Raw genomic sequence first — 21,403 nt, forward strand, 5'->3', positions numbered from 1 at the left:
TACAGGCTTAAGGAGAATAGTAGTAGATCTTTGTGCTGTTGAATGTTGATGCTACAGGTTAGCAACAAGTGAACATTCTCTCCTGATTGATTCCTGCATCTCACTACTTGTGAAAATATAATGAGTGTCTAAATTGTATTCCTTTGTGTTATAAAGTTTTGTTACTTTTTCATATGCTGGAATAAAAGTAGAGGGCTTGCTTGCTTTATTTGTTTGTTTATTTTATATTGAATGCTTAGTATTTCTTGTTGCTTGTACTGATTAGAGGATGATGCCACTTCTGTTGAGGAGAATGTTCTGTTAGGCTATATCTCTGCTACATACTTGAGTTAGTGTTATACAAGTTAAACTTTCAAGTGTCGAAGAACAGGGATTATTGCTCACAAAGGTGCTACAACTTTTTTCCTTTCTTACATGGTTATTTTAGTTTGGTATTGTAGATATGCCCGTAGATGTTAAGGTTTTGCAGGCTCTTAGAAATGGTATCCCAGACACATGTGGCGCAAGGGCAGAGTTTATGCATCAAAGTAACCTCTAAAGGAGTTTTCAAAATCTGGAGCGTAATATGACCCAAAGAAGAAATGTTTAAGTATGACTTAACCCCTTCTTCTGAAAATATGAAGGACAGCTCATTGAAAACAGAATCCTAGAGAATATATAAAGAAACAGTGTAAACATTGTCCATATGGAGAACAGTAAACTGCAATAAAACATGCACAATGTTAGTTATATTTTCTCTTCGGTCATACAGCAGACCGTGCTTTTCAGGTGTAAAGTTAAAATTAAGCCAAATGAAAGGAAGAAGAATATAGCAGCAAAACCACGAGCAAGGGATGCAAAAGCCAAAAGTTGCATATACAGTACAGTATATTGTAAATATGGGTTAAAGCTAAATGGGATTTTACCTGTTTTCATTAACATTTGGATTTGTACTTTTTATCATTGTTTTCTACAAAATGCAGAGAACCAGTCTCAGAACTTTGAAAAGTGAAATATTGATTCAGAAAACAAGCAAATTGGTTGGATTCTGTCTTGCTGTGGGCATCGGTTTTGCTACCTTAAGGGAAATTGACAATGAAACTGCTAAAATCTAATGGGAAGAAATATGATTTGCTCTTACAAGTTAGAATGAAACTCCTTTTTGACTTGAGTAAAACCTAAGTGCTGTTAAACTATGGGTACACTGATTTTTTCCTTATGTGCAGCTCCAAAATGAGACATTATGCCAACAGTGCAAAATAGTTTTTTTAAAACCCTGTGTTTACAAAAGAAATAAGGGCATTCTCTCCTTGTTTCTTTAGACTAATAAAATGTGTTCTTGTGGTCTTGAATGCTAACACTTTGGCAGTCTCCTAGCATTTCATTCTCACGAAAGGATATATGCAAGTATCAGCAAGCTTGCAGACAAGAGACAGTTGACATAGAGAAAAAAATTATTTGATTCCTGTTCAGAGGACCAAACTTGAAAAAATGAATAATAGTAATTTCTTAGGGTTTCCATTATTTATGCTATGGTATTTAAGCTTACACAAAGGGTATTTCCAAAATGCAAAACCTTTTGATCCATACGCAATAAAAACAGTGATGTGCTAACAATTCCTAGTAGACCCAGTGACTTCAGATTGCTTTGTTCTTATCAAAATAATGGCTGCTGGTCAGCCTTAGGTTATGTTATTTCAAAGGTCATGTCAGAATCAAGCCAATGGTGCTTGTAATATGAGGAGACTAGAGTTAATGTGATACATTATCCAGTGTGGGTATTAGGGAAAATATAGAGTAGTATTGAAAACTGCTGGATAGCTCACTGATTTAGGCATCTGCCTGCAGAGCCAGTCGCTCAGAGTTCAGTTCCCTGCTGTGCTTCCTTGAGAGTGGCTGGCTGGATTGATTGATTGATTGATTGATTGATTGATTGATTTATTTATTTATTTATTTATTTATTTATTTATTTATTTATTTATTTATTTATTTATTTATTTATTTATTTATTTATTCATTTATTCATTCGATTTATATACTGCCCATCTGGCAGCCAAGGCCACTCTGCGCGGTTGATGATCCATTGTGTCTCTTCCACTCCTATAGTTCTAAGATGATGATGATATTGTTTTGGACTTTGGACAGGAAGACATGGATTCAAATATGGTACTTAGTGAGGTCATTTTTTCATCATCTCATAGCCTAAACTGCCTCTCGGTTATTAGAAGCATTAAGTGGAAGATACTGAGCTTATTCGTAGAAATGATGGGATTCATGAATGAATGTTTGACTCTTCATATTTGTGTAGATTTGTTTATGTTAGTTATATGTGTATGGTGTCTGTCTGCCAAGGAGCTTACAATGACAAATTACCGGTAACCTTGCAGTTCTATAGGTGAGGTTGGGTGGAAAGACACTGACTTGCTCAAGTCCTTCTAGTGCGCTTTCATTTTTGAAATGGGTTCTGGCTTTCCTAAGCATGCTTCTGTGTGATGAATAGTTTATGTACATTTTCTAGTTCCATCTGTATTAAAGGTTCTAAGTTTACAAATGCAGATATATCTGATAGATAAACAAAGAACAGCATTGTGGCACTGCTAAGACTGTTTCAGTGTGTTATTTCATGAAGTACAATCCAGTCTATTTAGAAACATGGAATGTTTATGTACACAGAGCACAGAGCTGTGGAGATGGCTAGTCTGTGAAATAGGATACAGAAGATGACAATGATATTATTAACTCAAATAATGAACTTGCTGACCTCAGAGTGTGGATAACCTACATCCTGACAATAGATAGAATAATCGACTTGTGCATTGGCTGATAGACTGTTGCCTTTGAAGTGTAGATGCAGTGATTTTTTTTTCTTTCAGGAAGCCATTGGTTGTGCTTAGGCCAGGTTTTGCCAAAGAAAATAGCTTCATGGATATTTATATATAAGACTAGAGAAAATCAGCTTATTTATTGAAATAGATGGAAGTTGTGTGGACAGTCCAAAATACAAATGCCAGAGTAGGCAGTACCTTTATAGACCACTAAAAATAATTACACAAAGTGGTGCCTCGCTTAACGGGCACTCTGTTTAGCGAAGAAATCGCTTAGCGATGACTTTTTTGGGGCGTTTTTACGCTTCGTTTAGCAATGGTCCCTATGGGCAATTTTTGCTTAGCGATGGTTGTGACCATGCTTCGCATAGCGATTAAATGTTGGGTCCCCTGTTTCGCTTAACAATGATTTAAACAGCCTCATGTTTCCTGTTTTTTAAATGTTTTTCTGTTATTTATAAAGTTTACTGTTTAAAATGTTTGAAATCATAAAGTGCACTTAATAAACCCTTTGTTAACCAAATTTGACTTTGTTCTGACTCTTTTTAAATTTGTTGTTGTATTCCCCCCCCCCCCCATTGAGATGCATTGAATAGGTTTCAATGCATTTCAATTGGGGAACTGCGTTTCGCTTAGCGATGTTTCCTATGGCGATTTTTGGTTAAGGACGGCAATTTGTTCCTATTGGAACGGATTATCCGGTTTTCAATGCATTTCAATGGGAAACCGCAATTCGCTTAGCGATGAAATCGCTTGGCAGTGATTTTTTCGGAACGAATTAGCATCGCTAAGCGAGGCACCACTGGTATATGAGCTTTCATGGATCAAGACCACATTGTCAGGCTTGTAGGTATTGCCTACTCTTGCATTTGTGTTTTGTATTGACTAGACAACTCCCTTTTATTTCAATGGAATTATGAGGATACCAAGACATAGGCCTCCCCTGTACCAGCAAGAAGACCCGTGGACTGTCAGCATCAGAGAAGCAAGACTGCAGCCACTAGGTAAAACCTAGTGAGTTTACTAAATTATCATCCCAATTTCTAAATAGAGAGAGAGAGAGAGAGAGAGACCGACCCTTGTCTCTGTTTAAGTTTCTGTATACCTACTCGCATTTATGGATATAACTCATGTCAGCTCTCTCTCTTTAAAATCTCTTTTTGTAATTTTTTTTTCTGTGATAGCCACTTTGAGATCAAAGTGACAGAGTGTCTTGAGAGGTTGAAACATTCTCATACTAGTAGGTACATAATGTTCATATCTATAATGAAACCTCATATATATTTCCTTGAAAATGAAATCTGTATTTCCATCTTAAGGACTTAAATCATATACTGTACTGTATTTAAAAGCAGTTCCAGAATTTACTTACTTTAAGTATTTCTGCACTGTTTTACAGTTGATCTTCTCAAGGCAGTTCACGCAAAATAGTTAAAACATCAGTATGTTATGATGTTATTATGATGTATGTTATTCCTCTCACTAAGGCTCCTTAGGAGATAACTACAGTACCAGTTTTAAACTGGTGCCTTACTCTGTCACTAATATTCACTGTAGCCATCCCATAATGAAAACAGATGCTGAAGAAACCTGGCATCAGATAACAGCTGTTCCTCCCTGAACCCCAAGTTCTGCAAGTGGCAGAAAAGATGGGCCGGAGCGGTGGAATAGCAATAGTCCTGAGCTCAGCATAGTTGTGCTGTGTTCTCTTGCTAGTTCCTAAAGCCTTCTGATACAATGCAGGACTTTTTTCTTTTTTTTTGAAAGAAACACTGTTGCTTATTCCTAAATAATTTCTTTGAGATTATTTCAGGGGATATGAAATGTTAACTTTGTTAAAGATGTGGGGGGAGGAATAATTTTTTGTCGTTTGAATGTTGGCAACACACGTTTAATATCCTCATGACTGGAAGTGCTTTTTCTATGTGACATGTTTTCAAAACCTACTATTGTATTACTGTTAGGTTTGTGACAGTGGTCCATATGAATTCATCTGTCACATTTTGAAGTGTGAACCACGTAGACTGCTACCTTGGCTTGGGAACAATGCTGCCTTAATAAAATATTAGCAATTAACACATTCTTTGTATATATTAATTTTCTTAAAAGTGTACAAAAAGTTCTTCCATCTGCACAGCAGCTGATTTAGCAGATGGCTTTCATGCAATATTGCATATAGTAACAGAATTATTTCGTGTCCCCTTTCTTATTCAAATGTTTATTAAAATCTTTTTTCTAAAATGTTATTTTTTCTGTCCATATTAGGCAAAATATGAACTTACTTGATTTTTTTAAAAAGAGTTAATAACATGACTCGCAGCCACAGGGGAAAAAAGGCCATAGCTTTTAAAAGTGTTTTTCTTCTTTATTACCACTTGCCTGTAGATGCAGAACAGTTGGATGACTAGAATGTTGAATGCTTATTTTGGAGCATACCAAGCATCTTTTTATTTGAAGATGAATAAAACAAAAAGTCCCTTGTTCCTGCAAATTTTCTGGTTGTATTTTAAAACTTAAGCACAACTTTCTGTATCCCTTGAACTGCTCATCACTTCCTTCCTCACCTCTTCAGATATCCTATCCACTGTTCTGCGTGTGAAGCTGACATGCCGTGTGGTTCCAAGAGAGCTAGAGCAGTAGCTAAGATTGTGAGTTCCAAGATCAAATCTCACTTCAACTGTGAATTTCCTATTTAAGACCATTCAATCTCAGCATTCTGATTCCCACTCCCAACCTATATATTAATTTGTTTTATGGGATTGTTGTAAGGTTGATTCAGGTAATGTGTCTGAAGCAGATTACCAGAATAATTTTGAATGGCCTTCCCTTGGAACTCAGACAGACACAACATTATTTACCTTCCGGTATGTTTTGAAAATATCTTTAGGTGCTCAGGACTTGGCTAGAATTTAAATTTGGCTATCGGTATCATTATAGCTTGACCTGGACCATGGTTCTATTTTATTTTTTACTTCAGTGTGTTTTAATGATCATTTAGAATTTATATGTTTTTATGCTTCTCTTACGCAGAGCACATTTAGATTTTATGAAAATGCTTTTAATAAATAAACATTTGAAAATGTCTGTAAACAACAAGAATTGTCTCAATTTGTTAGGTAGAAGTCTTCCACTGAGATACTCTTCAAAATTTTTCAGAAAAACTCTTTCAAAGAACAGATATTGCAAAAACTATCCCAAATAATTATCCTAAATTTGCTTCCTATAAATTTTGGAGATCATGAATTTAGAGCCTGCCATGTTTGACATAACAGTATGGAAATCAAGAGTATTGTTAAAATTTGTACTGAATGGAAGCTGAATCAACTTTATTTTTCACTTGGTAGTGGGATAAGAAGCATTGCTTTTTGAAGAGAAGTTACTAACAGTGTTTCAAATCCTCTTGCTAAGTTGTGCTGATAGAACACAAACAGTGCAACTTTTGGAGGTGAATTGTTTTAAGAAATCACTGTAGACACCTGCTGCATACTGAGCAGTGTACTTCAATGGATAACTGATAATGTCTAAGGCAGTAGTTCCCAATCATTTTTGAGTCACATCCCCCTTTTATAATACCCAAGTAACCCTGCAACCCCCCACAATGTTTGCATGAAAAAGCATTTTAATGGGGGTAAAGAAAACACATTAAAATACACTTTTCAGAATATATTTCTCACCCAAATATTTAATGTGATGGTTGTACTTGCATCTGGGCAACCAGTTTCAAAATCCATGGTTGAGAGTTAAAGCCAAACTGGTGTCATTCTCAACCTTCAGTCTGTTTTTTGCCTTTATTTTGATATGAAGAAGTGTTGAAAATCTACTTTCATAGAGAGATGTGGAGGCAAATGGAAGTGAAATTTGAAAGGCAAGCATGATATTTGGATATGACTGATATGTAGTACATGAGAACTGAACCAGCAGTTTTTCATAAAACAAATTACACGCTGAGGAATTGTGCCATAGATCCAAGAATTCATCCTGTATTTCATTGGGGATGCTTCATTCAGGGAAATGGAGAATGGGTTTTGTAGCAGTGCAGCTTCTTCTCTGAGCTTGTGATGGTTTTCTAGATGAAAGCTTGGATGTGGTTGAGAGGGTCATTGAACTCTTCCCAACTGGGCTCGAAGACAGGGCACTCGAGTGGCAGCATGAAATCTGGCATGTAGTGAGACGTAGTGGGGCTGTTGTTGTCATGGCAGTGCTGTCAGTACTGCTGCTTCTCACCCTCCAACTGCTGCTGCTGCTGACTCCAGTGCCACCATTTCAAAACTGGTGACAGAACAGGCTGTGAGATGTTAAAAATAGAGAGAAGGCAAAGGATTTCAAGGTGGGCCGGGGGGGGGGGCAGAAGGACATTGCAGTACCCAGGGAGGGGTGAACACGTTCACTCAGAGAGAATACCCCTCAGAAACCGACATGAAGCTATCCTTCCACCCTCTGCAGAAGAGGTGGGCCATCTGTTTTTGTGTCTCCCCCCACTCACCCACCCCCGGGATTTGTTGTGTGTGTGGCTTTTTTCCTCTTTTTCTTCTTCCTTCCTCTTTTAGGCTCTCCGGAAGTGATGTCTTAGTTAAAATCCCTTTCTGATGGAAGCAGCAGCAATTAAGTCTTTCTGCTGACATTTTCTTTTTTGTAAAATAAAATAAAAAAATAATCCCGATCATCCCTTCTCGGAAAATTGAGGCTTCTTTCTTTCCCAAAGGGCCTGTTTTTCATACATACACATGCATGTTAACTTTAACATCCCATTCTGAAAGGTCAAGGAAGACATTGTGTGACAAGGGCTACAACACATATAAGGCAACTCGCAACAAACCCCCTGAAAGCACTTTGCAACCCCTTTGGCGACCATGACCCACCAGTTGGGAACCACTGGTCTAGAATGATTGCTTAACTTGGGGTGATTTTCCTCCAAAAGTTACACCACCAGCCTACAGTGGCAGGGAAAAAGGGTCAATGCACCTTCTCTGGAAAATGTTGTGGTCTGCTTAATACCCCTTTGTAGAAAGATGATAATTTGCATTAGAAGACTCAGGTCTGCTTCCAAATATTCAGTCCAGCCCAGTGACATAAAAGAAAGGGGAAAAAGCTAAAAAGGCAGTTTTGAGGGGATGGAAGGAAGGTACTTGGGCTTGCTACTTTTTTTGTTTGTTTCTGTATAATGAGTAATATTTAGTAGTTAAGTAAAAACAATTTGCATTTATATTTCTTACAATGGGGTCTTGACTTAAGAACGGCTTGAGTTAAGAACATTTTGACTTAAGAACCACTCTCATAGGAAAATATTGACTTGACTTACATACTTAGATTTGAGTTAAGAACTGAAAAAAACCACGTGGGAGGCAGGGAAAGTGCAAAATTTGAACTTTCCGTTAACTGTTGGCCAGTGAAAAGGGTGCCTGTCTGCTTCCTCACTCCTCCCAGCGTTTAGAGAGTGGATTGGGAGACAGTCTTCGGACTGCCTGGTACTGTACTGCCTGGACTGTATTTTCCCTGCCTTCACTGAACCTTTCTTGACCTAAGAAAAAAAGAAAGAAAATATCCCCCTCTAGTGGTCGAAGGCAGAATAGCAGCTTCCCATTAGTTTCTATGGACGGAAAAGAGCAGATACGGATCAAATGGTTTTCAATGCATTCCTATGGAAAATGCAGATTTGATCTGAGAACTTTTTGACTTGAGAACCGCCTTCCAATACGGATTAAGTTCTCAAGTCAAGACCCCACTGTATTTTGGAGTGATTGCTCCCCTTTTAGCAGTAGGTGCAGTGATAGCATCCTCCCCTCCCCCATTAAAAATGAAACTAGAAGTGTCTATTAGGGTATTTTCTATCTATACATGTTTTAAAAATGGCTGGAAATGGTCATTTCTGGAACTGGTGCAACTGGTGACAATGGCTGGGAATAAAAATTTAACCTGCAAAGTTGTCCAGCTGGGCTTCGATTCTCCCTCTTAATACAATCAGATGATGATGTTTATCTGATATGACTTATACTTCTCATAGATGTCTTTATTATAGCTTTAACAGTTGATTGAATGGCTTGATATGTTGTACCCTATCTTGTCCATCTTTTTTGTGGGGGGTAAAATGAAAGTAAGTAAATTATTTCTCTTGAATAGATTTTTGTTTGTCTCCCCCAACTCCACTGTGAAAGCCCAAAGACATATAGTAGTAGTCACATTTGCCTTGGGTTTATTATAGTGAAGCTTTAATTGAGTATGCTGCTTGATATTTCAGTATCAGACTCACCGTCAGTATACAGCAGTCTGAAATGACAGGAAATCAATAACTTTGGAAAACCTATGTATCTCTGACTCTCAACTGACTTGAGAACAACAACAGTTTGCTGTGTGTTTAGAAGGTGAACCTGCCTAGACTTTTAATGTGGAAAAGTTTTAGATTCTTGCTTAGCATATCCAGATATGTTTTTCCCCCAGTGGCCTAATAGTGATATAGCCAGAGATTGTAATTTATTGTGGCTTTGGCCTGTTGTTTTAATAATTGTAAAACGCCTTAGGGCCCTTCACCAGGAGAAAGGCAGCCTAGAAATGAAACAAATAAGCAAGCAAACAAAAAATTCCTGCTTCTACAAGTTTCAGTGAGTCCTCCTTTTAGTACGAATTCCTTTTGAACAACAAAGTGCTGCGACAAAGACTCCTGCACATATAAATGCTATCCCAGCATAATGTCTGTATGTGAAATATTCAGATTCTGGAGATGGATGCAGGTAATGTTTGTGGGACAAATAGAACAATAATATAGGAACTTATCTCAGAATTTGTGAAGCTGACACTTTTTCAAACTACTGCTCAAAATCCTGCACAAGGAAGTATTGTATATTCAGATATACTGTTTCCCCGAAAATAAGACCTAACCTGAAAATAAGCCCTAGTATGATTTTTCAGGATGTTCGTATGATTTTTCAGGATGTTCGTAAAATATAAGCCCTACCCCCAAATCAAGCCCCAGTTAAGTGAAAGCCTACCCCCCACCATTGTGCAGCAACCAGAAGAAGATGACATGACTGTATTTGAATAAATGTAGATTGTTGTACATGGGGAGGAAAAATCCATTGAAAATAAGCCCTAATGCGTTTTTTGGAGCAAAAATTAATATAAGAACCTGTCTTATTTTGGGGGAAACACAGTAGTATGAAACTACCATGGTACAGATGGGTAAAGCATTTAATAAAATTACTATAGGTAAAAAGGGGCTCTTGATATCCTTTCTGCTACTGTTGTTCATGGGCTGTATATGCTGGAAAATGTACTGTTTGTCTCATCAGAGTGATAAAATATAGACCAATTTTGGCCTGTTGTGATTGGAAAGGGAACAATAAGAATTGTATAATGTCAAGCTAAAATGTACTGAGAACATTTGATCATCAGTGTTGCAGATTGGAATTAGCTCATGCTTTAATATAGAGAGGATGAGAAAGCAAGTTGCATATCAAAGTGCAAGAAGAAATCACTCTCTGGATAACTTTCAAAGCAAAAGAAAGTAAACAAAAAGGGCAAAAGTATCGTGGCACCTTAAAAGACTAACACATTTATTTCATTGTGTGCTTTTGTGATTTATAACTTACGTCCTCCAATACATCAAGTAAAATATTTAGTTGCAGGTTTATATCCAAGTATATAAGTAAAGATGGATACAGACACAGCAGATAAAATTTCAAAGTAACAATAACTTAAATTGCTGGATAGCTTGGTGGCTTAGGCATCTGGTTGCAGAGGCAGGAGTTGGGAGTTCAATTCCCCACTGTGCCTCCTTGATAGGGGCTGGACTCAGTGATCCATAGGGTTCCTTCGAGCTCTGCAGTTCTAAAATAATGATGATGATAAATACATGTCATGTATTGAGAGTTTATTTTTTTGGAAATTTGAAAGTTTAATTTTTGGAAATTTTCTGTTCCTCCCTGTGACGTTTGCCCCTCGTGGCCCCTGTTTGTCTCCCCAAAACAGAGAGCTCACAAAGGCAAACAAACAAACAAAAAATACAGCATGTTCACATGCTGCCACCAGTTGATTTATCAACGTACTTTGCTTAGGAAAGACAAAGGTGCATTCATCACTCTCTTTTGAATAAAACAGGTTTATTGGTTACAGATGTTTCTATAATATTTCATAAATATCTTCTTCAGGTTCATCAAGCATCAATAACAATCTTCTCTATTATCTTACAGGTTACTATTCACTCCTCAGACTAATCACTCCTCAGATTCCTAAACTAACTCTCTCTCTCTCTCTCTCTCTCTTCAAACTCTGACTCATACTGTAAAATAACTCCTCCTCTCTGGCTTCACCTTTTCACATCTCTAGTGGCCCCACCTCTCAGCCACATCAGCATAAAATATGAATAATGTGTGACATATTTAACATAATAAAGGTGAACGCCACACTCCCCCACCAAAATTTCTGAGGCTCTCTTCATCATGGGGAAACCAAAGGAGGCAGTAGGAGTCATCATCATAACTCCAACAATTTTAGATCATGGAGGACTTCTCCCTCCCATCCCACAGCTGTCAGTGGCTTCCCCATGATTAAAGGGATTCCACAGGAGCCTCAGTACCTCTGGGGTTACACCAGAACTCCATCCCTGTTGTTGACTATATTGTTGGCTTTGACCATGTAGATCTACAAACAGGATTTCAGCCACTGGTTTAAAATGCTTTATTCTTTAAAATTTTTTTAAAACAAATTATATCATAGCATTCTGCAAGTTATAGTAAGTAAATTTGGTTAGCTAAATTTGCTTTTTTTAAAAATCTAGAGTGTTACATGTAGAAAATAAGCTGTTTTCAGTAATACATTGATTTCCTGCAAATTGTCACTGTAACTACTAAGTGAGTTTTGCTTGGCGTTTTAGCATTATGGTAAGATGGCAATGATCATCCTGCAGGTTTCAGTCTGATGGGCGCTTCATGCTTTATACAGCTTCATACAAAGCACGAACCATGGCACCACAGGTGGTGCTGAGTTTCATCTCCCTTCCCCCAGGCTGGCTGGTCCACTTACCGGGATTCTCATGCTGCTGCAGTCCTTCTTTGGTGGTGGCACTTTAATCCAGGTAGGAGCCTTTCCTTATCTCCTCAGGCAACCAACCACTCTTGCGAGGATGCAGGATGGGAAGTCGCCCTGCCTAGCCAATGAGTAGCTGGCTGCCTGCAGAGGTAGGGAAAGGCTGGCTGGACTCCTGCCTGGATTGGAGTGCCACTGTCAAAGAAGGACCTGAGCAACATGTGGAGCCTGGTAAGTGGACCAGCCGGCCTGGGGGGAGGGAGATGAAACTCAGCACCACCTGTTGTGCCATGCCTTGTGCTTCATGTGGAATTATATGAAGTGCCCATATCTAGTTTGGAGTAAATATTCAGTGTTTGTGCTTTAATAAAATATACATACAAATCCATGTTCTAGAAATCACTCTGTGACTGTAAGCAATTGATTAAAATAAATGACTCCTTTTCTGTACTGAAAATAACACATAAAAGGCTTTTCTTACAGTATTTGCTGAATTGTTCTGTAAGTTCAAAGTATATTGAATCTGTTGTCAGTGAAGTGAAAGGCATTTGGGAAATACTGTGTCTGGCTTTGTTATGTATGCAGGGGCACCACTGCAGATCATATTCTTCTCAACTTGTAGTTGATTTTCTATTCTGGTGACAGGTCATTTGGCTTTGGGACTGTGTTGATGAACCTGAGCAGCATTCTTGGCATGTCCACAGGTTTTCAGTTGGCAAATATAAATGCATTATGGCCAATGGAATGTTGTGATGCTGTTAATAATGCCTTATCTCAGGTGTAGCATTGTCATTTTGCCGGTGATACTTTCTTGTTTACATATCTCCTTTTCATACGTTTTTAACTGAAGAAATAACATTATGAGATTTCTACAAACATGTGGGTGTTTCTGTACTAGAAGAAAAATTCTTTGCTAAATCTCTGTGTTGCTTTGTTACTAATCTGAGTTCTTGGAAATGTGCTTTTTTTAAAGGTATGTATTCTTTCTGGAGCCATGCAATGTAGATCTGGTACAACGGAAGATCAAGTCCCTTGCTCTCTGTGTATCAGCATGTCCACAGAATGAGTTGAAAACTTTGGCTGATGTTCAGAAATTTGCAAACACTAACGGTAAGGCAAAGAGCAATCATGTTTTTATTTCTACCTGTTATTATATAGGACTGCAGTGTTCAGGTTGATTGAACAATCAGCAGATTTAAAAATAACATAAGTACTTATCTCCCCCAAAGCAGGTGGCATCTAATGTCTTAGAACAGGCTTTCATGCTTTTATCACAGAGGAAAGTATGTGTTTTTAGATAGCTTTTGCCACAGGTATTGTAGGTCCACCATACTAAATAACAAAAACAGTAGCATATGCCATAAGTTGTTTTTAATCATTTCCCCCATCCAAGCTCTGACCAAAAAAGTATGCCTTGTTGAGGGCATAATACTGTAGCTTTGGTCAAGTGTTCACTGGGCAGTAATGGCCAAGACCCAGTTTTGTGCCCAAACCAACAGAACAGAGTCTTTGTTCTCTTCCCCCTGCTATTGTGGTGTTCCATAGTGCCAAAAACCTGCTCCAAAGAATTTCTAGCCCTCTGAAATAGTTCTTTAGGTTGTATAAGGGGTGCTGTAGGAAGTAAGGGTAGCGGCAGTTCTGGCAGAAGCAACAGGATCCAGCAGAAGTATCCTATTGAATCCTGGCTGCTGGTAAACGTAGATGGAAGCTGCTTAATCAGCTGTTTCTGTTGGCTACCACAAATCATCCCTTCTAGCTTCCACATTTTCATTATCTGGAGCATGAGCATAGATTTGCTGTGATAGTATGTGGTTAGGTTCACTCAGAGATTCTATCATGCATATTTGTTGAATGCCATATTTGGGGTAATTGATTCCCTTTTAGATGTAATGCTGTTCAGTGGTGCTTTAATTATATTTTAATTCCTCACCCCACCCTTTGGGATTGGGAGAAGTCTTTGTTCCAGCAGCTTTGTAGTATTCATGATGATTTGGTAAATTCTTAAGAGGCTGGTGGAATATTAGATCAGAAAGGTCCCAGAGCTCTTTAAAAGATCATTATGATGAGAAGCCAAGAACATAGAATTTGATGTTCAAATCAGTGTTGCCTCTGTCTCTTTGGTTTCTTTTCTAAAGGGCAATGTAAATACTTCTGTGTACGTTTATTCAGTGGGCGTATGCACATAACTGTTGTTATTGTATGTTTCTGAAGCCCAACAAAAGTGCTTTAAATGTGATGCTGAATATTTGGGTCATGGCTTTCTAACCTGTGGGTTGTGAACCCCAGGGGGATTGCAGAGTGTTTACTAGGGGTCACCATGGTTATTTTTAGCTGCAATTATTGTTATAGGAAATTTTGCCACAAAGGTTTTCAACATTTATTGCCCAGAGGCAAGTTCAATTAAATATTAGGTTAGGATTATATTCTGAAAAAGCTATTTTTAATTTGTTTTCTTTACTCCGTTAAAAATGCCTTTTTATCCAAATGTGGTGGGGGTCACAGGTTACTTGGCTGTTATAAAAGAGAGTTGTGACTCAAAAAGGCTGGGAAACTGATTTAAGTCATGGAACTGTCTTATTCTAAGGTTCTAAATAGAGATGAGCTCTTACCGTGACTCGACGGTTCGGTGCAGTTCAGAGGATCAGGCCCACAGGTTCCCTGGATTCCGCACCCCACCTCCTCCTGCAGGCACCCATCAGAAACAGTGCTTTTGGGCTTCTGTGCCCTGTCTCCTCCTCTGAGTGGGTGCTCACAGGGGGAGGGGGAATGCGGAATCTGGGATCCCTGCTCAACACTTGTGCACCCAATCTTCTGAACTATGATAAGTGCTCATCTGTATTTCTAAACCCGTGTCCTCTTTATTTATACTTCAGTAAAGTTAAAATGGGAACTATGCATATTTTGAGAGGCATGTGCAGAACTTCTATTTCTCATGCTGTCTTTAAAGTATAAAAATACCGTAACAGCATTTTAATAGAAGAATTCTGTGGCCTAACTGCAGTTGGGTCTATTTAGCATGGCAGACCTGTGGTCGTAATAATAAAGTAAGACAGTTGGGTCATATGTCTGCGGAATCTAGCTGAAGTATAATATATTTCAGTGTACCCCTCATTAAAAAATAAGAAGCAGTAATATAATTATTTGTGCTATAGAAAGCCATTATGTTAGGAAGAAGGATTCTTATAGCCCAGTTTTCTCTCAGATATTCTAGCTCAGGGAGTTCTCTGTTCATAAGAAAACATCTTTCAGACTTGCAGCCTTAAAGAGGAACTGTTAAACCAAGGGAGGGAAGAACATGCAGTCAAAGTCATAGGCACTGAAAATGGGCGCCGCTATGGAGGATCTTCGCTGGACTGTGAGTTTTTCAGCCCATTGGAACACATTGAACAGGTTTTCAATGCGTTTCAGTGGGATTTTTTATTTTGCTTAACGAGGATTTTACTCTACAGCGATTTCGCTGGAACGGATTATCCTCGTTAAGTGAGGCACCACTGTATGTATTTTTTTTTATCATTTCCATGCTGTGTTTCCAATTCCTTGTGACACAGTAAGAATATTTGCAACAACGACAATAATAATTCCATCCCAAAATAAACCTCTGATAATAAAGTTTGAAAGTATGAATTAATCTCTTTTTATCATAAAGGATTCTCTTCCCTCCCCCCACTTCATTTTCCCCTCATCTATTGTGCCAACTCTCTCAGGTTTTAAATTAGCATTAACATACTAATCCTAAACCAAGGCATTGGATTTTATCAGAAAAGACACTCTAATCTCTTTTCACTTTGTATGACCTTGGGTGGGGACAGCTGCTTGTACTTGAAGTAAGTATATTAGAAGATAGATGCAATTGTTAACCAACAGGGCAAATGAGAAGTTGGGTTGAAAATGTAGATAAAGTAATGAGAAAAGGCAATTTCCTGTTAGTAGAACTTATTGTGAGGGGAGATTTCTTTGTTAAATTTCCATAATTAAGATAATTTGAGTTCTTATGTATTTAACTGAAAATGCTTCACCTTTGTTATATGTTAGCAGTGTTTAGTTTGAGATTTTTAATTGGACTTTTAAAGGCTTTATGCTTCATATATAGCTACTGTATGATGAAGACATCCTTGGTAGACATTGTTATTCTTACTTTCAAATGTGCATATTTTCAGCAAGCTATTATTAATATTCAAAAACAATAGGCACAGTCAATCAAAAGTATAAAAACATTGGTATTATAATATAACAGATACAAGTTTTAATAAAAAACATAAGTATCTGTTAAATATCAGCACAGTATGTATACTGTTTCTAATACTGCTGTTTTTTGTAGCTCTGATGGTGTGATTTCTGAGATCTGTAACTGCTTATAGTATTGTATGAAATTTCTTGATATTGTTCACAAGGCCCCAATGACTACGGGAGCCCCTGAAGTGTGTTTCATCCATAAGTGAGATGTTTCGATTGCCAGGTCTCTGTATTTTGTTAGTTTTTCAATTCTTTATTTTCAACTCTGACATCTCCTGGAATTGCAATGTCAATGATCTGGTTATTTCCTTACTATGTCTGCTGTGTTCTGTTCAAGGTGTTTATCCGTTTGGATCTGGAAGTAGTAGTACTAGTAGATGTTGATGTAGTAGAATCCATGTGGCAGAGTGAGCTCCCATTGCTTGTCCCAGCTTCTGCCAACCTAGCAGTTTGAAAGCATGCAAATGCGAGCAGATGAATAGGTACCACCTCAGTGGGAAGGTAACAGTGTTCCATGTCTAGTCATGCCAGCCACGTGACCACAGAAAATGTCTTTGGACAAATGCAGTCCCTTCTGCTTACAAATGCAGTCCCTTCTGCTTACAAACAGTAGAGTTGGACACAACTGGACTTAATTGTCAAGGGGAAACTTTATTTATTTATTTATTATTTGATTTCTACCCCACCCCTCTAGACAGAGTCTACTTGGGGCGGCTTACAAACAAGTATAAAACATTATAAAATACAATCAAATAAAGTCATCAAAATATATATATAAAACAATCGCATAATTAAATCAGCAAATCAGAAGATTAAGATGGAAGGAAGAAAACTAAAGAGAAAAGAAAATCAGGTGTTGTCTGGAGGGAAGGCCTACCTGAAGAACCAGGTTTTTAAATGACTCTTAAAAACATCCAGTGAGTGTGCCAGGGTGATTTCCGGTGGCAAGGTGTTCCATAGTCGAGGGGCCACTGCCGAGAAGGCCTGGTTTCTTGTTCTTTCTCACCAGGCCTCTCTCGGCATTAGGCCCCTCAGCCATCTTTCCTGGCTAAAATGGGTGGCTTGGGTAGATCTAGGTGGGAGAAGGCGCTCCGCCATGTATCGAGGTCCTAAACCGTTTAGGGCTTTATAACTCATCATTAACACTTTGAAGTGGATGTGGAAACGAATGGGAAGCCAATGCAAGGCGGCCACGGTGGGAGAGATGTACTGGTATTTTCTTGTCCTAGTGAGAAATCTGGCCGCTGCATTTTGCACCATTTGAAGTTTTTGCAACAACCCCAAAGGTAGCCCCACATAGTGTGCATTACAGTGGTCTAATCTCGAGATTACGAGCACATGGACCAGAGTGGTGAGTGCCCCAACATCAAGATAGGGAGGCAGCTGGGCAATCCGCCACAGATGGAAATAGGCGGAGCGGACCACTGACACCTCCTGGGTTTCCATGGGGAGCACTGGGTCCAGATGTACTCCCAAGCTGCGAACCTCACTTTTCGCAGTGAGAGTCACACACCCCCAAAGAGAGGGAGTTTCCCAAACTGCAGATGGAGGGGCCACCCACCCTCAGGACCTCCATCTTGCCCGGGTTCAGTCTTAGCCCATTCTCCTACATCCACTGCAGTACAGCCTCCAGGCATTGCTCAAGGGACGGGACGGCATCCACTGAGGAAGGTGAAAAAGAGATGTAGAGCTGGGTATCATCAGCGTACTGATGGCATGAAGCCCCACACCCCCCAATGTGCCCACAAACCCAAACTGCAAACCATGGATTGCATTCCAAGTCTGTGGACAGTTACTTTGGAAACTGTATGATATCCTGTTTGTTTTACATTATTTTCTGGATATCTCAGTCTGACCTGTCTCTGATAGAAATCAGAATAATAAAGACCCCTTCTCTTGTTACTTTTATTACAAGAGCAAGGGCATAAAGCCTCTGTTACTTTCCACAGAGATGTTTCAACCTACTAAATTCTTCGTGGTATGGCATTTTTAGGTTTTCCTTTTTATTTTGGTGTACATGATAAGCAGGAAAGGCCCATTCACTGATACACTGGCTAGTTATGAGTCATACACTTAGTGTTGTTTTTAATGGTGGCTTACAGGGAGCTGTGATTGTATTACATGGTTAGATGAAAATTGATTAATATCCTTATAATGTAAGGATACTTACTACACCAGTGAGACTGCTCAGTAACCACAACTTTCTGCTAAAAGCATCTCTTTGTACCATGGAAATCCTCCCAGGTTTGATATCTGCAAATTCTATGTCTGTTTTGATCAGTTAGATTTGCAGAAAATAATCTAGATCTAGTCCTAAACAATTCATCTACTGCTTGTATAAAGAAGTACAGTGGTGCCTTGCAAGACAATTTTAATTCGTTCCGCGAAAATCGTCATCTTGTGAAAAAATCATCTTGCGAGGTTCCCTATGCATCGGTCTCAAAAAAAAAAAGTCTTGCAAAGCATTGGTTTTTAAAAAAAGTCTTGTGAAGCACTGTCATAGGAAAAAAAAGTCTTGTGAGGCGGGTGCAGGGCGGCTCCCTGTGGCGGGGACAGGGTAAAGGGTCCGGATGGCTTCCAGGCAAAGTCCTTGTAGCCATCCGGATCCCCCCCCGCCGCCGCCGCTTGAAGCCGCCTCGCGCCTGGTTTCCCATCCATGCTCTGACTCCCGGGAGTCTGAGCATGGCTGGGATAGGCGGCGCGGGGCGGCTCCAAGCGGCAGTGGCAGCAGGATAGGGGGGTCGGATGGCTTCCAGTGCTTCGCCTGGAAGCCATCCGGACACCCCTACCCTGCCGCCGCCGCCGCTGAGAGCCTTCCAAGCTCTCAAAGGGCTTTCTCCAATGTCGGAGGGAAAGCCCTTTGAGAGCTTGGAAGGCAAATGTCGGCGGTGGCTTCGGGGTCCTTCCAAAGCCACCGCCGACCGACCACCAACATTTTCCCCCAGCTGAGCGGCAGGGCTTTGAAGCTTCCGCTCAGCTGGAGGAAAATGAGGCTATGGGGGAAAATCGCAAAGTGTTTTTTCCCCACAGCCAACATCGCAATGCGATCGCAAAAGTGGGGCACCCGTTAAGCGAGGCACCACTGTATTTGTACATTGAAACTTGTTATTGTGCCTTTTGGTTTAAGGAGGGAGGGGCTTAAATCTGAGTTACATTCAGTGTGCCGGGGGGGCGGGGAATACAAATTGTAGTTGTCAACGGGGTGAAATCTCCTTGGAGAATAGGACTTTTGTGATTATCAGTCCAATGACATGCATGCTTGCTTTTAAAACAAGGCCCTATTATTCCACCAGAATTTCTAAAAAATAAGTGCAAATTATTTTCCAGACTGGGATTGGTAGCTAGGGAAAACGCCTTCTTATAACCCTTGGATTTCTGCCAGAGAAACTTGTAGTCCAGAATTGTTATTTCAACAGAAATGCAATTTTAAGACTCTGTAATGGATATATAAAATGTTTTGGTTTGGTATTTCACGGTTCAGCAATGTTATGTGGGAGTCTTTGGTGGTGTCCTCCTTAATAGCTTAGAATTGCCTCTATCTGTCAGTGTTGTGATGTACATTTAGACAGACAAAATAAAAGGACTCAGGGGTTGGATGTGGAACAATGTGTTTTGTGCTTGGCTGCTAGGAGTGGGAACACCTTTCTTCATGGATTGTGTTTGCATCAATGGACGATCAGTGGACAAAAATGTTTTTATGTACTTTTAGGTCCATTTTAGAAGTATATAGCAGGATTGCCAAGAAGTGGAAGAAATAGGACTGCTTTTATAATGAGAATATCATGTTAGAATTTTTTTTAAGCTTGAAGGATCATAAACCTGGCAAAGATGTGTCTACCATATCCTAGTCACTTTTGATATCTCCTACTTTTTTCTCTTTCCTAATTTTGTTTTCTTACAGTTTGGCTAATCAAAAAGGAGTTCTTTGTATTATAGCTTTCATTTCTTGCTACTTGTCTTTTTGCTGCTCCATTTTTGAATCAAGTACTGTACTAGCTAGAGTTGACTATTATAGCAAAAGCTCCTTCACTGGAATTAATCCATATATAAAATCATATATACAAAGGGAAATATCACCATATGGGGACAATTCCCGTTCATTATTTCATGGTGAATATTTGTTGCGAGTACACTCTAGTAGAGGCGAATTAGTGAGCAAATATTATCTGAACAGGAGTTCACATATCTTCAAAAGAAAAAAATCTCAATTTGTTAGCACTTTCCAGAAGAATAAATATGCTGAGTCTATTGCAAGTAAAATAATGAACAATCCAACTTGCACCTTACAAACTTATTGTGTAAGCAGACCCTTTTCATCAGATGCTAGGAATCTAACCCTCTCCATCATTTATTTATTTATTTATTTATTTGCTTGTTTGTTTGTTTTATATGCTGCTCCATTAGCACACATACTACTCTGGGCAGTTTACAAGTTAGAATTTAAAATCACTAGTTGTGCTGGCCAGGATTTCTAGGAACTGTAGTCCAAGAACACCTGGGGACCCAGAATTTGAAACCACTGCAATAGAGCATTGCTGGCAAATGATAATATGTATTCCACTGAAAAATAAACAGGCTGAATATCAGTCATTGTGCATGGTGTTGTTAGATTCTGCCAGAACACATATGGAACAGATGTGGCTTCAGGGATTGCCCATAGTGTCTTCTGTATCTCTCTTATGGTAGTCTGTTTCTCGTTAATGGGTGTTTCAGACTACAAGGGGTGGCTCTCTGCAAGCAAGTAGAGCCCTACAATCCACAACCTGTGGAAGAAGATCGTCATTGTCTCAGACAGGCTTTAAATCACTGATGGTGTAATGATTGTTTTAACTGAAACTGCAAGTGAAGATGGTGTCCTCTCCTATTTTCCTTTCTGGGTCTGTCTTGTCATATATTGTTCCTGGGTACCAATCTAACTATGTTTATTTTTTCCACTTCAGTGGATGGGCAAAATAGATTGAGAAGTACCTGATTGAAATCCTTAATCTGTGAGACTTTCCTTATGCTGTACTGTATATAAATCAGTTCTAGGTCAGTGGCTTTTACCATATTTTATGGAACCTTGGAGCTCCTTTGGAACTTAGCAGGATTCTTCAGGCAGAAAATAAAATAATGGCAAACGTGTTACCACTCTTCTTCTGAAATCTGGGGTTCCATGAATAATGCTGGGCTTTTCACAACTTTTGTTGCTGGTTCATGTAATGGCAGTAGGTCTGCCCCAGATACAATTTGGAACACAGCCTAATGTGTGCCACAGAATCATCTGTTGTGTGCAGGTCTTTTGTTGTCAGGTATGCAGTGGTTCCTGAACAGATTCATTAATACAGAAAGCATTCTTAAAGCACTGG

At 39.1% G+C, this 21,403-nt stretch overlaps 1 protein-coding gene across 2 annotated transcripts in view; it reads left to right on the plus strand.

Moving 5' to 3' along the window:
* SLC44A1 (solute carrier family 44 member 1) overlaps positions 1 to 21,403 on the plus strand; it is a 130,514-nt gene that overhangs the window by 50,365 nt on the left and 58,746 nt on the right. For both annotated transcript variants that reach the window (XM_078384840.1, XM_020801469.3), the window contains exon 4: positions 12,796 to 12,932. In XM_078384840.1, coding sequence (XP_078240966.1) covers positions 12,796 to 12,932 — 137 coding nt within the window. The remainder of the gene's footprint in view (positions 1 to 12,795; positions 12,933 to 21,403) is intronic.

Source organism: Pogona vitticeps, chromosome 2 (assembly GCF_051106095.1).
Source record: "Pogona vitticeps strain Pit_001003342236 chromosome 2, PviZW2.1, whole genome shotgun sequence".
Classification (NCBI taxonomy): domain Eukaryota; kingdom Metazoa; phylum Chordata; class Lepidosauria; order Squamata; family Agamidae; genus Pogona; species Pogona vitticeps.